The 14372-nt window shown below is 37.0% G+C and overlaps 1 protein-coding gene across 10 annotated transcripts in view; it reads right to left on the minus strand.

Moving 5' to 3' along the window:
- CLIP-190 (Cytoplasmic linker protein 190) overlaps nucleotides 1–14372 on the minus strand; it is a 289367-nt gene that overhangs the window by 95519 nt on the left and 179476 nt on the right. For 8 of the 10 annotated variants that reach the window (XM_065217808.1, XM_065217810.1, XM_065217812.1 and 5 more), the window contains one exon: nucleotides 3642–3755. The exons of the other annotated variants lie outside the window; for them this stretch is intronic. In XM_065217808.1, coding sequence (XP_065073880.1) covers nucleotides 3642–3755 — 114 coding nt within the window. The remainder of the gene's footprint in view (nucleotides 1–3641; nucleotides 3756–14372) is intronic. 10 annotated transcript variants of the gene reach the window in all.

The following is a 14372-nucleotide window of genomic DNA, read 5'->3' on the forward strand; positions in this document are numbered from 1 at the left end:
CAGTTGATTGATCATAATCATAAGACATCAGTGACTTGAATTATTAATAATTTTTGTTCCTTACATTTGATCGAAAAGTGGTCTTCAACAAAGTTGTAACTGGGAAACAAGCTAAGCAATCATTTTCTAAAGTAGAGTGAACTGGTGAATTTTGAGATCGATATGAACCGAAATTATGGTTTCTTCATAGTAATTTCCACATAAACTTCAAATGGATTGTGCCAAGTCAGTTTCTCACTAAATAAGTTCAAATTTTGGGAGACTAATCAGGGCCCAATTTGAAACCGTTTGAGCACTGTGGAGCGGAAATTTCAAACTTTTGCATCAGTCTAATGGTCATGGAGAGTGCTTCGACAAGCACATTGATAGGAATGTACCAAGCGTTACTACCATCAGCTGTTTGACGATCGTGGTTGTGATAGGTCGTAACTCTGACCCTGAAACACAGAATCTGCATCTGGGACTGAGAAAAATACTCAAAATTAAAGGATTTCGAAAAATTTCCCAGATCCTAGATTTGTACAAAAAATCATAATATCGGCCCAGGAAAATGTTCAAGGCTCTGAGACTTGCAAAAAAATCAGGTTTCAAACTATTAAAAAAAAAACATTCAAAAGAATTCTAACGCGAATGCCTATGGGAAATTGAGGTAAATTTAAAAAGAAGTTGATGAAGCTGATCCTCTCTCCCGTGGCGTTAATCCAGTTGACATCATTTGCTCTGGTGGAGTGGTCCGGAATGGTTACCCATGTCACCATCTGACTAACCCGTAAGCGATCTTCGCGTCCTTGGTCCGCTTTGGATGTCCGCAACGAGAAGCCGAGTAGCCATGGTAACTACTCTTAATGCAAGATTTTCCGATCAACTGTTCAATCGATATTCCAGCTTCAGCAAGCTTCGCCGATCCATCGCATACTGGATGCGGTACTTCCGTGCCTTGAAGACAACCATCAAGAAAACTACCATCGAATCATTCATAACCATAACTACTGATATGGAAGTCCTCACCCCTGGACACTTCCTGATCGAAACCAGCTTCCAAGCCGTCCCGGAACATAATCTGTGCGACATTCCGGACAATCGTCGTACGCACTGGGAGCTCACATAGAAGCGGTTCTAGAGAATCTGGTCCAGATGGTACCCAGAGTACCTGCAACAGCTCCAGTCGCGATGCACGAAGTGCAAGTCACCAACAATCTTTAAAGTCTGTAGCTTCAGGGAGCCAACAGATTTGAAACTCGTTAATAAATGGCTGAGCAATGATTTTTCAAACATTGCAAGTTTGCCGTTACACATTTTACCGGAGGCATCCGTGTTTGGAGTGTTTAAAAAAATGTGGAAAAAATCTCAGGAGTTCTGCCCAGAATTCCAAAATAATTCTGAGATGAATTCCAACTGAGAGGAAGAAAGGAAGTTCTGAATTGAATTGCTATGTTATAGTCAAAATAATTGGAATTGTTAGGAGAACTTCCAGAAGATATTGAGCAAAACAGCAGGTTTATTTTAAAGAGAATCTCCAGAAAATTTTCATGGGAATTCAAATAGAATTATAAACATAATTTAAGGGAATTCCGAGAAAAGAAGAGTATTCTGAGGTTAATTCAATAAAAATTAGAGGAGAATTTAAATATATTCTTGGTAAAGTTTCAATAAAATTCCAACGGATTTCTGAGGAAAATTTCAAGGTATTTCAGAAGAGACTTCCGAAGGATTTCTGAGAAGAGTTTTGACTAAAGTTCAAAGAAAATTTTGAGAAGAATTTAAAAAAAGATCGAACTTTCAGGATAGTTTCAAAGATATTATAAGAAGGATACCATGACATTTCTTTGGAGAGTTTTGTGAGATTAATATTATGGAAATTTTGAAAAGAATTGCATGTTAATTTTGATTTGAAGCCGTAAATAAACAATTTCCGAAAACTGTTTAGATAAGTTTCGATTTTCACGCATATATCTACACTGAAAATATATATTCGTTATTTATCTCATTTTTTAAAAATGGGTTTCGTACATCAAACAATATTTTCGTTAATTTACGAAACATTCGTATTACATGTCGTGAGGTAAAATGCCAACATTACCTATGATTCGTACAATTCATTAATTGAATTTCGTATGAAAGTTATAACACAATACGAAAATCATTCCTACATAGTAGCTATTGAACTATCAACGCTACGAAACTATTCGTTTATACGAAATGTTTGTGCCCCTTTATATTTTTTCGTATCATGTACCCATGTTGGTTTAAGGGCAAGGTTGCAAATACTCGTTTCAGCTAAAATAATGTTTTTCGGAATAATAAAACCAAAAGATGGTATGATGACATGTTTTACTTGTAACTTACAAGAAGAGGTTACAAAGTATACGTTTGAGTCATAAAACCTGTAAATTTTGCTTTCTATGAGTCACAATCAGCGATTTGCTGATCGCTGAGTGAGTGAGTGAATGAGTGATTGAGTGAGTGAGTGAGTGAGTGAGTGTGTTAAAAATCGCTGATTGTGACTCTCATGACGTGAAATAAAAAGGTTTAATATGTCAATCAAGTTCATTGCAACCTCTTCTTGTATCTCACCAATTCAAAATATGATCATAGCATCTAATTATTTCATAATTAAAAAAAACATTGTTTTAGCTGAAATGAGTATTTGCAACCTTGTTTAAGGTGTTCGTATTCTTCGAAATGTTTTCGTACATTTAACGATAGACAGAAAGATGATCTTATTTATTTTTTGGTTTCCCTTGATTTGTTTTCCGTGCTGAGCACCAATGCCATGGAGGCCAGGGGGGCAGCTCCAACTCCATGAGGTAGGAACCGGGGACCAACGGCTTTTCTTCCAGAATATTGTGCCTCAGAAAATTCCGTCAGCGCCGACTGGGAGTGAAACCAGGCCTGCTGGGGTGAGAGGTAATCACGCTTACCACTACACCACCGGCGCCGTTATGATTTTATTTTTCAATGATAATTTAGTGTCCATTTTTTACTGTTTTCCTAAAATGTACGCATGTCGTTTTATGGGTACCTGAATGTTTCGTGGTATTTTAAATCCTAGGATTTTTTGTATTATTTTTTTAAACATTCGTTCTTAATACGAAATAAAATTAGAAGCTAGTGGGGCAGTTTATACGAAATTAGCTTCATATAACGTACGAATCAATTGCGCAGATAACAACTAATGGATGTGTGGAACAAACGAACGATTTTGTTTGATATACAAAATTTTATTTTCAGTGTATATATATTTTTCAAATGGCATATTGAATATTTTACTTTGAGTATCAAGTACATCCGGACTGAAGTGAGAACAAAAATCAACTAGCAATATTGTCCAAAAAAAGACGAATTTCTTATGGCAATTTGGTTCTTTAATTTTGAAAAATATATCGGTTACTTTACCTCATCATATGTCTTCTACCAACTTTGATAACTTTGAGTTACATATTTTTGTATTTTTATTAAAAAATACGAACAATTTTCTCAAAAAGCTCAAAAATGTTCCATACTCAAAATAAGCTACTGGGCACGATAACTTTTACCTAACTTCGTTCCGATCTTTGCTGATCCCTTGCAACAACACATCAAACCATGCTTTAAAAAAATAAAATATTATAACACATGCATGAGACAGAGACTGTACTTACTTGAAGTCTTACGGTCCTGGGACGTTCGATTGCTCCTGAATCCGGAGTCCGGTGATCTCGACGATCTCGATGCTCGTTCGTTCGCCAGGTCGGTTTCGCTTTCTTCGAATACATCTGAGGTGTGGAGGTAATTACATTTGAAGTGTGAAGGATAGGAAGGTAAACATGCAACACGCACAGCATAATCACAAAACAAGAATACAGTACAGGAAGAAAGAGAAAGGAAAACACACACTTTAATAACTAAAAAACTACATAGAAATACAAACAACTAAATCTAAACAATACAACTACAAAAAAAGATGAACAAAAACAAACGAACAAAACCAATGACTAACCAACAAACACGCAACATAAAATTATGACCAAACCTCGACACACAGACATGTCGCAAAATAAATTTCCTTCTAAGTTACGGTTCCATTGTGTGGATAGTCGCCAGATTTACGGACACCCGCCTGGATGTTTAATCTTATGTTTCACCATAGATGGATCTGGCGGGACTGAGCGAATGCCGACGGGAACGAGGTCACTTCGGCTTGGCGCGCGAGCTTTTTGAAGTGTGGGAGCAAACCGTAGAGGTACTTTATGACCCGCCACAGCGACTGCGACAAAATGCAAAATTTGAACACACATATGGGTGCGACTCACCATCAGAGATAATCTTTGTAACTATGTAAGGCTGAACGTGAACAAAACAAAACTAAACAAACTTAGTTTAGAGTTAAATCTTTCCGGAGATAAGTCCACTGACAAAACGTAAAGAACCGCCCATAGCAGCTTCGCTACTGTGAACGTTTTTGCATAGTAAATCAGCCTAAACGAGAGATACAGGATCCAACGTGGTGATCCATCAACTTTTATAATCATGATGGATTCCGAGCTGAGGGCTACTGTATATATGTATATAGATTGCTTCGAAGCATATAATTAGCAGCACGTGGAGCATTGCCACCGTAGGATTGTTCAGTTTTGGTGTGTGTGATACAAACAATTTCACTCTCTCTTGGATCAGTCTGCCCCCCCCCCCCCCCCCCCCTCCCCCATCGTCATTAGATATGGTAGCAGAGAGCAAATACAACCGTCCGCGTCAGTGTTTGACCGGTCAGATGCGAAAGCCCGTCGGCGATGCTTTTCCCAGTAGCGACAGATTAATTTACCGCCCATCGATTAAGATGATTGAAAGGGGAAGGTCGATCGGCGACCGAGCGACGTCACCGCATTGATTCGTATGATTGAAACCCTTCGTATAGCATCAGTATCGAAAGCTGGGAATGCCGCGTTACGGTTAGTTAACTGTGTAAAGGTTTTGGGCTTATTGCGCACCTGCGACTGAGTAGCGAGGTGTAGTGAGGTTTAGTGTTTGAGAGGTCTTTTGCTTGGAACGATTGAATGCCACTATGTGACATCGTGTGTTGAGACAGATCTGCATGGGAACCGCGGTTCAGTGGGTGGATCTATTCAAATCGAACTTTCACTTCGTTTTGTAAAGTAAAAGGCGAATGACTGCTTTTGGAGAATTTATTATACAGTGTGAGAGCGCATATTATTGGATTTGATTGTGGGGTTTTGGAATAATATTTGAATGATGAGTTTTAGTTTGATTGTTATGCAACTTTTAAAACGTATGAACTTAAAACGAATTAGCTTTAGTTGGTGGTTGAAGCACATCAAGGAATACGATCGATGTTCACTTTTTAGGTGCACGAATCAAGGAGGATAGAGCTGCTTTTGCAAGTTTACGAAATGTCTGGAGATCAAATCAGATTAAAAAACGCACCAAAATCCGTATGATCATTTCCAACATTCAAGAGCTGAAGATATTCATCATCCATTGCCTGCACTATATAATTCGTGCCTGGTGGCTTCACAACTGGATCTCGCATGCTGAGCTCCATCGTCGATGTAATCAGAAGCCGATATCAACAGAAGTTCAAGGACAGAAGAGGAAGTGGGTCAACCACACAGCCTGAAGGGGATGGAAATCAAATCTGAAATCTGGCAGGACATCCCAGCATAGGCAGACCTAGGGGCTCATTGCGACGGAGGCTTAACAAAGAAATCAAGAAAGCTAAACGAGGCAAAAGCAAGTCTTCCACGTTGGCCCTATGCGGCTCTGGTGATGCACACAGGGCTGGTGTAGCGATCAATGCTGTCAAAAATAGTGATTTTAGTGACCATGTTGAAGAAATAAGTGACCAAATAGCTCTGATGGCATGCCAAATAAATGTTTGATGTTTTAGATTTATTAAATTAGAATCTCATAAACACTTAAATATGTACGATAGGAACCTTTAAAGCGAAAGATTCAATAGAAACTTTATGACGAAGCCTCCAAGTGTATACTACCTGAAAAAACCTGAAAAGCCGGGAATTCTCAGGGAATTCAATTTCTCCTGAAAATACCTCAGGAAATTTAATATTTTTCTACTAAGGATATTTCAAAGAAAAGAATGCATTTTAAAATAAAAACATTCAATATTCCTAGTTTTTTTCATTCAACCATTTGAAATCGGAGCATAATCCCTAGTAATTTTTAATGAATGAAGGGGATGCTAAAAGGATGATTACAATCAAATCTAAGAATAACTCTAGGAGATCTTCAATGAAATTCGGAAAATAATTCCAGGAGAAATTGCCAAACAAATTAAGTAGAGAAACCTAAGGAATTTGTGGGGAGAAATGAAAATTAATTCTTAGGAGGCTTTCAATGTGAATAGAATTCCAAGAGAAGGAGTGAGATTAAAAAATAAATATGTAATGAATTCATTGAAAATTCTTCCAATTTTTTAATTTTTCCATAGGATTTTTTACTGAGGAGGATTTCAAGGCAATTCCTATGAAAATTAAAAGAAAATTTGATTCGGAGGATAGTTGCAAGAAGTATTCTAACCATATTCTTGTGATATTTTTTTTAGAGAATTCAGAGAAGCGTTCCAAGTAAATTTTTGAAATAATTCCATGAGAGTTTCGGGAAAATACGAACGAATGATGAGGAGAACTCCAAGCGAATTTTCATGAAAAATCTCCGTTGAATATGGAATGGACTATTCTGAGGTCATCAGAACTACTTGAAAGATCCCAAAATATTCCTGAAGTTAATGAAACTGCCTTGAAGTTCTTTTGTAGTTTGAGAAACTAGCCAGATGCTCACAATACTTCTCAACATTGTTTTGAACTTCTCTTAACTTTTTCGGACTTCCTAAAGTTTCCACAATTTTCCTTCTTCTTCTTCTTATTCGCATTTCAAGCTTATTGCGTGCTCTCAACTGAGTGTTCTAGATACACTTCCACAGTTATTAATTGAGAGCTTTCGATGCCTGTATCATTTTTGCATTAGTTCAATTGTGTGGCAAGTACAATCACACTACTCTATGCCAAGGGAAGTCGAGAAAATTTCCAACCCGAAAAATTCCTAGACCGGACCGGGAATCGAACCCAGCCACCTCCAGCATGGTCTTGCCTTGTAGCTGCGCCTTTACCGACTGAGCCAAGGGAGGCCCACAATTTTCCTAACGATCATGAATCTTCTCCAAAGTTTTAACAATTCACTGAATTTCTTGAAACTTTTTTAAAATTTATGAAATTTCCCTGCTCTGGAATAACTCTGATTTGGATATCTGTTCTTTCTTGAAGTTTTTTTTAGAGCTTTATTAGCGAGATCAATAGCTTTCTTAAAGTTCTCGAAACTACTCTAAAGTGTCTGCAGTTCTCATGAAGCTTGTTGTACTACGCTGAATTTAATTTAACTGTTTTAAAAATGTTTAAGCTTCCGTGAGCTTCTGGACTTGTGAAAATCTCAATAATTTTCTTAACATCTCTAAAGGTCTCTAAAAATCTGGGAACTACTTGAAATTTTTCGCTAATTTAGTAAAACTAATGGAACTGAACTCCACTGAAATTCCCCTTGTTTTTAAAACTATACTAAACTTATTTGAAATGCTCCCGAAATGTCCATATAAGTTCCTGAAGTTTTTGGATCTTGCCTCAAGTTTCACAGACTTTCATAAAGTTCTCGAAATGTTTGTGAAGATCTCTGTACTTCTGTGAAGTTTTTGAAGTTATTCTGAAATTTCAGGAACTTCTTTAAGCTCCCGCAACGAAATAATTGATATAGTTCTATGATATTCACTGAAGTTCTCCAGATTAGTCGATTTTCGAAACTAATTCATAGCTTCTTCAATAGTCTAGAACTTCCTGATGTTTTTAAAACTGCCCAAAATATTTCTCAATTTCTTTAAAATTCTTTAGAAAGCCCAGAATATCTTAGTATTTTTTTTAAAGAACCCACAATTTTACTGGAATTAATTGAATTGCCTTTCAGTTCTACCATTTTCCTCAATTTTTATAAAATTTATAAACGCCCACGGAACTTTGCCTTAAATAACCAATTTTCCTTGGAATGACCAGCCCGGAAGTTTTCTATGCTTACCTTAATTTCTCTAAATTGATCAAACGTTCCGGTAAATTTTCTGATATATATATTTATAATTCCGTGCATCTTCTGAAGTTTTCAGATCAATCATAGAATTCTCGGAATATCCCATAATTACAAGGAACTCCTTGTAAGTTGCTGCAAATTTCCTTAAGTTAATGGGATTTTTGTGATGTTATCTGGTCGTCCTCGAAGCACTCGGAACTTCACTGAATATAACGAAACAATCTAAAAATATCTAAATTTCTTATAATTTCTCTGGAATTTCTTGAAAATATCGGTGCCAAAAGTTCTAGCATTTTTTTTTAAATTAATGGAACTTCGTTGATGTTCTCTAATCAACTTAGCTACATTTTCGAAATTTCCATGATATAGTACCCTTCAAATACTCTCACATTTTCCGGATGTTCATATAATTTTTATTGCGTTCCAGAAATTTTCTCTGAGCAAACCGAAGCTCCCGAAAATTATCTTTAAACTTCTTTAAGGGTTCTGCAATTTCCTTGATATTTTTTAACTGCCTTTCAATTCTATGATCTCTCTTGATGTTCTCGGAGCTTCTCTAAAGCTCTCAATTCTAACGAAGATCTTGGTTCTGCTTTAAAATAAATGGAATTCTCGTGAACACCTTTAAACTTTCCTGGAATTCTCTGGATTTCTGCGAAGCTCCTGAAATATTTCTGAAGTTTTCATACATTTTCTGAAGGACTCAGTAACAACTGAAATTTAATATGTGAAAATAGGCCATTTTTTGACAATTTGGATACCTGCCGGTAATAAGCCTGTTTACTGTAGTTACTATAACAAAAACGAAATGTGTGTACACCTATAAGAATCTACATTAAACAAAAAAAACCTTCAAATTGACGTTCTAAGATCACGAATAGCTTATTTGGTTGTAGAGTAAACTCTTCTGAAAGATGAAATTAAAAAAAATCTCGAAAATCCAGGGTTGTAGCCGAGAGGGATCCAGGCACTTCAGAGCAAAATAAAAAAAAAGGTGTTTGTTCAGAATGCCAAAATAAGCGTTTTGACCACGTTTGGCTCAAATAGGTGACATCGACTACAGGTGGTGTACCCACTTGAGCTGGAATGACCTATATACAATTTTCACACTGCCTTACTCTAACGGAACTATCAACTCTATACCTTCATCTCCTCATCTATCGTATAAAATGACCACTTTAAGTCTGATATTTGATGTTAAGCATCTCCAACTATGAATATTGATGTTTTGTGAGTCCCAGGTACTTCACAATAAGGATCTTAAAAAAAATGATTTTTTACACATTCAAAGTATCTTGAAATCTGTTCCTAAGAATTGGAATTTTCAAAGAAAATGTTTAAGTCCAATGACATATTAAGCACAAGTTTGTAAAATCGTTCCAAAGTACCATCGCTCTATATAGAAGGAATTAAACATAAAGGATAACAAGCTAGAAAATAGCATAGAATTCACTGCCCAAAGGCAAGGTGGGATTCAAAATTGAGAACCAACAAGGGACATCAAAAATTTTCCAAGTTTAGAGAGATACCAACTTCTTACGATCAAAATCATGAAAAACTTCTATTCCCGGAAAGTCAACAACTTTTTATGTTTTGACCTTCAAAGTTTTCCACGAACGGCAAAGTTTTCCATGAACAGTAAATAAAAGAACCGGAGCGATAAACTTGCAGCTCAGATTTTTCCTCATCATGTTGATATAGAAAGTATAACAGCAGCACACGATGCTTCCAGAGGCTAACACTTTTCACATATATCCAGATGGGTTTCGCTTCTTTGAAAAACATCTCAACAAACAACATGCCGTTCCGAGAACTGATCAACCGGAGCTGCTTCCACACAGGAACAAACCACTCGAAAGAGTCATAAATAATGCAGTTCGGAAATTAAAAGCATCGTTCTCCTACCAGCCAGTCATCAGTAGACAGCAGCACCTCGCAACGAAGACACCGGAGAACTCAGACCAGCAGGAAAAGGTGTGTCTTGTCTACCGTAAGAAAATTCATTTCCCATTCCATTCTGCTTGAAAAGTTTTGTATATTTGCTTTCTTTGAACGAGTATTGAGGATTGAGTGCGATGTACTTTTCTCAAGAAAAGGATAAGACGAAAAGAACTTGTCAATCACCCCAAGGTTTCAAATAGGTGGCTTGATGGAAAAATTACTTCCGGGATTAATATGTTTCCGTCGTACCTACAATGTCGTAACAATATTTATGCATCTCTATTGGCACCCGCCACCACTACCATTATTGACGGTGGGGGAGGGACGGCGAATTGATTTATGCAGGCACACCGCAACAATGGACCAAAGTCGACTTTTAATGGCAGTGAATAAATCTTTCTTCGGTTATATGTTCCGTTCCACTAGCGCCGCGTGTTGGTTGGTAGTTTGCCTGTTGATGGTGTCATGCATTAAGAAGGATACCATCGAATGGCTACATTAGAATGTAGGTAGTTGGCATATATGCTGTTGCGCTCAAGGATGACCTCACCCAGCCAGACAGAGTGCATGTATGGCGAAGTAGATTCTGTGATATATGAACATATCTTGTTCTTTCCTATTACGTCCCCACTGGGACTATGTGCCAATTTTCAACTTAGTGTTCTACGAGCACATCCACAGTTGTTAATTGATAGCATTCTAGTATATTGTGAGGGAAGTCGAGAATTTTTTCGATTTGAATTTAATCTACAGAAATTTACGATGCTTGATATCCCTGCAATGTTTTACGACTACTGGTTGTCGTCTAAGCATTTTTTTAAGTATGGTAAGTCCACCAGTTTTGGCCATAGTTTCCTGTTATTCAAGTCCCCCTCCCTTTGTAGCGTAGTTTTCTACATGGCTGGACACCCTAAAATGCTACGACATTTATGCATTTTCCCTTAAATGGCAACCTTCATGCGTTTTGTGATATGGGATATATGTATGTGTATGTACTACTATATAAATGATAAATGAAATATGCGCATCATTTACGATCTATTCTATATATTGCCTGTGTTCTAAGTTCTCCATATCATTCATGAGTTCAGATCTCATGATCTACACAGAAAAAAAATCGGAATTTTAACTATCGCGTAAAATGTTCTTTCGTTTAATTTTTAGCTATACTTGGCATAAACAACGAAATCGTTTACAAGCTTGCATACAATATTAAATTTATGCGATATTGTGCTTAAATTTACACGAAATATCGCGTAAATTTATGCCAAATCTAGCGTTAAATTTATGTGCGCTATTTCTCGCAGAAATTTACATGAATTTTTCGAACGGTTTACTAACACCACCACGACTTGAATAGTGTCACAAATACGAAACCTGTCTAACCATATTTATAAAGTCTATGTTCATCATATCCAATTTTCATGTCAGATCAGATGTTCTAGTTTCTCAAAATCGTCCTAGAGTTCAGGTCAGTTTATCAGTCGAATCAACCACGACTTCGGAGTGTTCACTCGGCTGTCGATAGAAGCAGACCACTCTCAATGTGTGTCACGCGATCGTCTGTTTACTCGGCAGCAACCATTTTGTGGTCCTCCTCATTGTTCTTCATCAGCAGTTCTTCCAATCGATGCGTCGTCGACTTTGAAAAGCAACCGTTTCGTGATGAATATGTGAGTGCTGACCACGTTTTGCGTCCATTGTTGTAATGGAAGCGCTCTGACCCCCGTTGGCGAATCTGCCAATCTATGAAACAACTGGAAGCAGATCCCGTTCTGGTGGAGGAGGCATATTGGATAGCGGAAGATAAAATGTTTATTGTGTTGTACCTTTTGATTGTAGTTTTAAGATATATTGTATAGTGAACAAGAATCCTCGGGTCTGTAAAGTTAATTCGGTTGAGCCTTATCAAATAAATTAATAAACAAAAAAAAAAACACAACTTGCAACGATACATGTCCAAACATATTAATTGATTCTATGTGCATCATTTCCGGTCTATTTCCATGTATCTCAGGTGTTCTGGATTATCAAAATCGTGTTGGAGATCACATAAAATGATCTACTAAATTAACCATGACTTGCGCAGTGTCCTAAGTACCGACTCCAGGATGATTTGCAGAACCAGAAACATCTGATATAGATGAAAATGGATCGCGAATGATACGCATTGGCTCTTCACTGAGGCAAATGAACGTGTGAATTCCATAAGAACTACTTATGCATTTTAGCCACAAGAAATCGGTATGAATTTCATTGATTTGCATTATGAAAAATAATGTCACCACAACAAATTTAAAAGCGGAGCAGACTGGAACCACACCATGGACATTGAGATTACGTGGCCAGTGTGTTGACAACTGAGGAATTGAAATAGATAAAGGCGTATAAGAGCTACCACATTTTTTATAATGCGTTTATTTTCCCAGGTTCATTTTCTGTAGCTTTGCGGAGCCGAAGAGCTACCTCATGTTAGACGAAAATCATTCATAAGTCACGCTTATAAAATTCGTCGATGTGTCGTTCATAAGTCTTATGAAATTCTTAAGTTAATTTGCCTCAGTGTAGGAATCTGCTTAGGTGTATTTCGTTACAACAGATAATGTCCCAGTCTAGTAGATCAATTGATGTGAACTCCAAGATGATTTGAGGGAACCTGCAATATCTCACATACAAGGAATTGTATCGAATCGGAAAAACTTGACCTTCTCCGATTTGCATAATTGTGTGTTATTGGCAATCATTCACATTTTTACAAAAAATCGACCATTTTGGATCGTGTAGTTTTTTTTCTTCAAAATGGCATTTTTGTCACAACACAAAAACTAAATGAAAAAAACGAAAATGACGTCTGAGACAAGCTGTAGCGAAAAATAAAGTCTTTTCCGGAAAAATGTACTTTTTGTTTTTAAAAAATTTGAGTACAAATTACAAAAAAATTGTTACAAACTAAAATATATCATAAAGGGTGTCCACGATGAAATTGCCACACTATGAAATTGCTCTAACTTTTTAACCGTTGGGTAGAATTTAATGAAAATTTGGGTGGATTTAGTTTAAAGTGCATTATTTACATCCTGCAAGTTTTAAAGTCCTGTGATCAAAACTCGCGGAAATGGAGTCGAAAGAACAGCTCGTGCGTGATAAAATCTTGCGCATTCATCACGAGAACAAGGATCTCTCGCATCGTTCCATCGCTAAAACGTTGGGAATCGCGAATTCCACGGTGTCGCGAGTGATTAAGCGGTTCGAGGAACGGTTGACCACCGATCGGAAGCCCAGAAGTGAAGGAAAAAGTATTCCGTACAACACCAAAAATCACAACCGCGTAGTTGGGGCCTTCAACCGAAATCCGAACGCCTCCGTTAGGGATGTGGCTAAGAAGCTGCACCTAAGCCGAAGTTTTGTCCAGAAGGCCAAAACTAAGGCTGGGCTTCGAACGTTCAAGGTACAAAACAGGACGTGCTGAAGTGGTATGCGGACAATAAGGTCAATTTCGTGCCGAAAATGTTCAACCCTCCCAACACTCCGGAGCTCCGCCCCATCGAGAAGTACTGGGCGATTATGAAGCAGCACCTTCTTAAACGACCTAAGGTAGTGAAGACAGTCGAGGAACTGAAGAAAGTATGGGTTTACATGCAAAAAACGGTTGATTCACAGGTTCTGCAGAATCTTATGGCCGGGGTTAAGGCCAAGGTGCGGGCATTTGCGTATGGACTGTAAATAAAATACGAGTAAAATGGTAAAATGAAGTTTAATAGTTATTTCTCAATCCCTGAAAATTTGATGGCAATCGGATGAAAACTCGAATTTTGCTAATCAATTTTGTGTGTGGCAATTTCATCGTGGACACCCTTTAAAAAAATAAGTTTCAATTTACATGATTTATTAAATAAAAAGCTCATAAAAAACGCAAACTTTTGAAATATTTTAAACCATGGACACTTGAAAATTTACAAAAATCGTATTATCGTATTGTGTTTTTATATAGTATGTTTTACATATTTTCCAAATATCTGAACCATACTTTTTCTTGTTTTTCGCATGATTTAAAATGCACTCAAATAATCACTTATTAAAAGTATTTCCGATACAGTAATCAAAAATTCAGTGTTGTCATCTTATTGCTTCTGACGTTTCTGATTATATAATCATTCAAAGTTCGATATTTCTTGAGCTAAATTGTTTGATATTCACGCATGCTTTCTACATTCATCGAGAATTATCAAAGTAACCACAAAACAGAAAAGGGATATTCGGTCACAAGACAAAAAAATAGTGCAAATGCAATAACTTTAAATAAACATCAATTATTGTAAAATATGCTTAGAATATTCTTCAAAAAACTA

Source organism: Ochlerotatus camptorhynchus, unplaced genomic scaffold, assembly GCF_037179485.1.
Source record: "Ochlerotatus camptorhynchus isolate MF236.1 unplaced genomic scaffold, CSIRO-AGI_Acam_v1.1 ptg000080l, whole genome shotgun sequence".
Taxonomy (NCBI): domain Eukaryota; kingdom Metazoa; phylum Arthropoda; class Insecta; order Diptera; family Culicidae; genus Ochlerotatus; species Ochlerotatus camptorhynchus.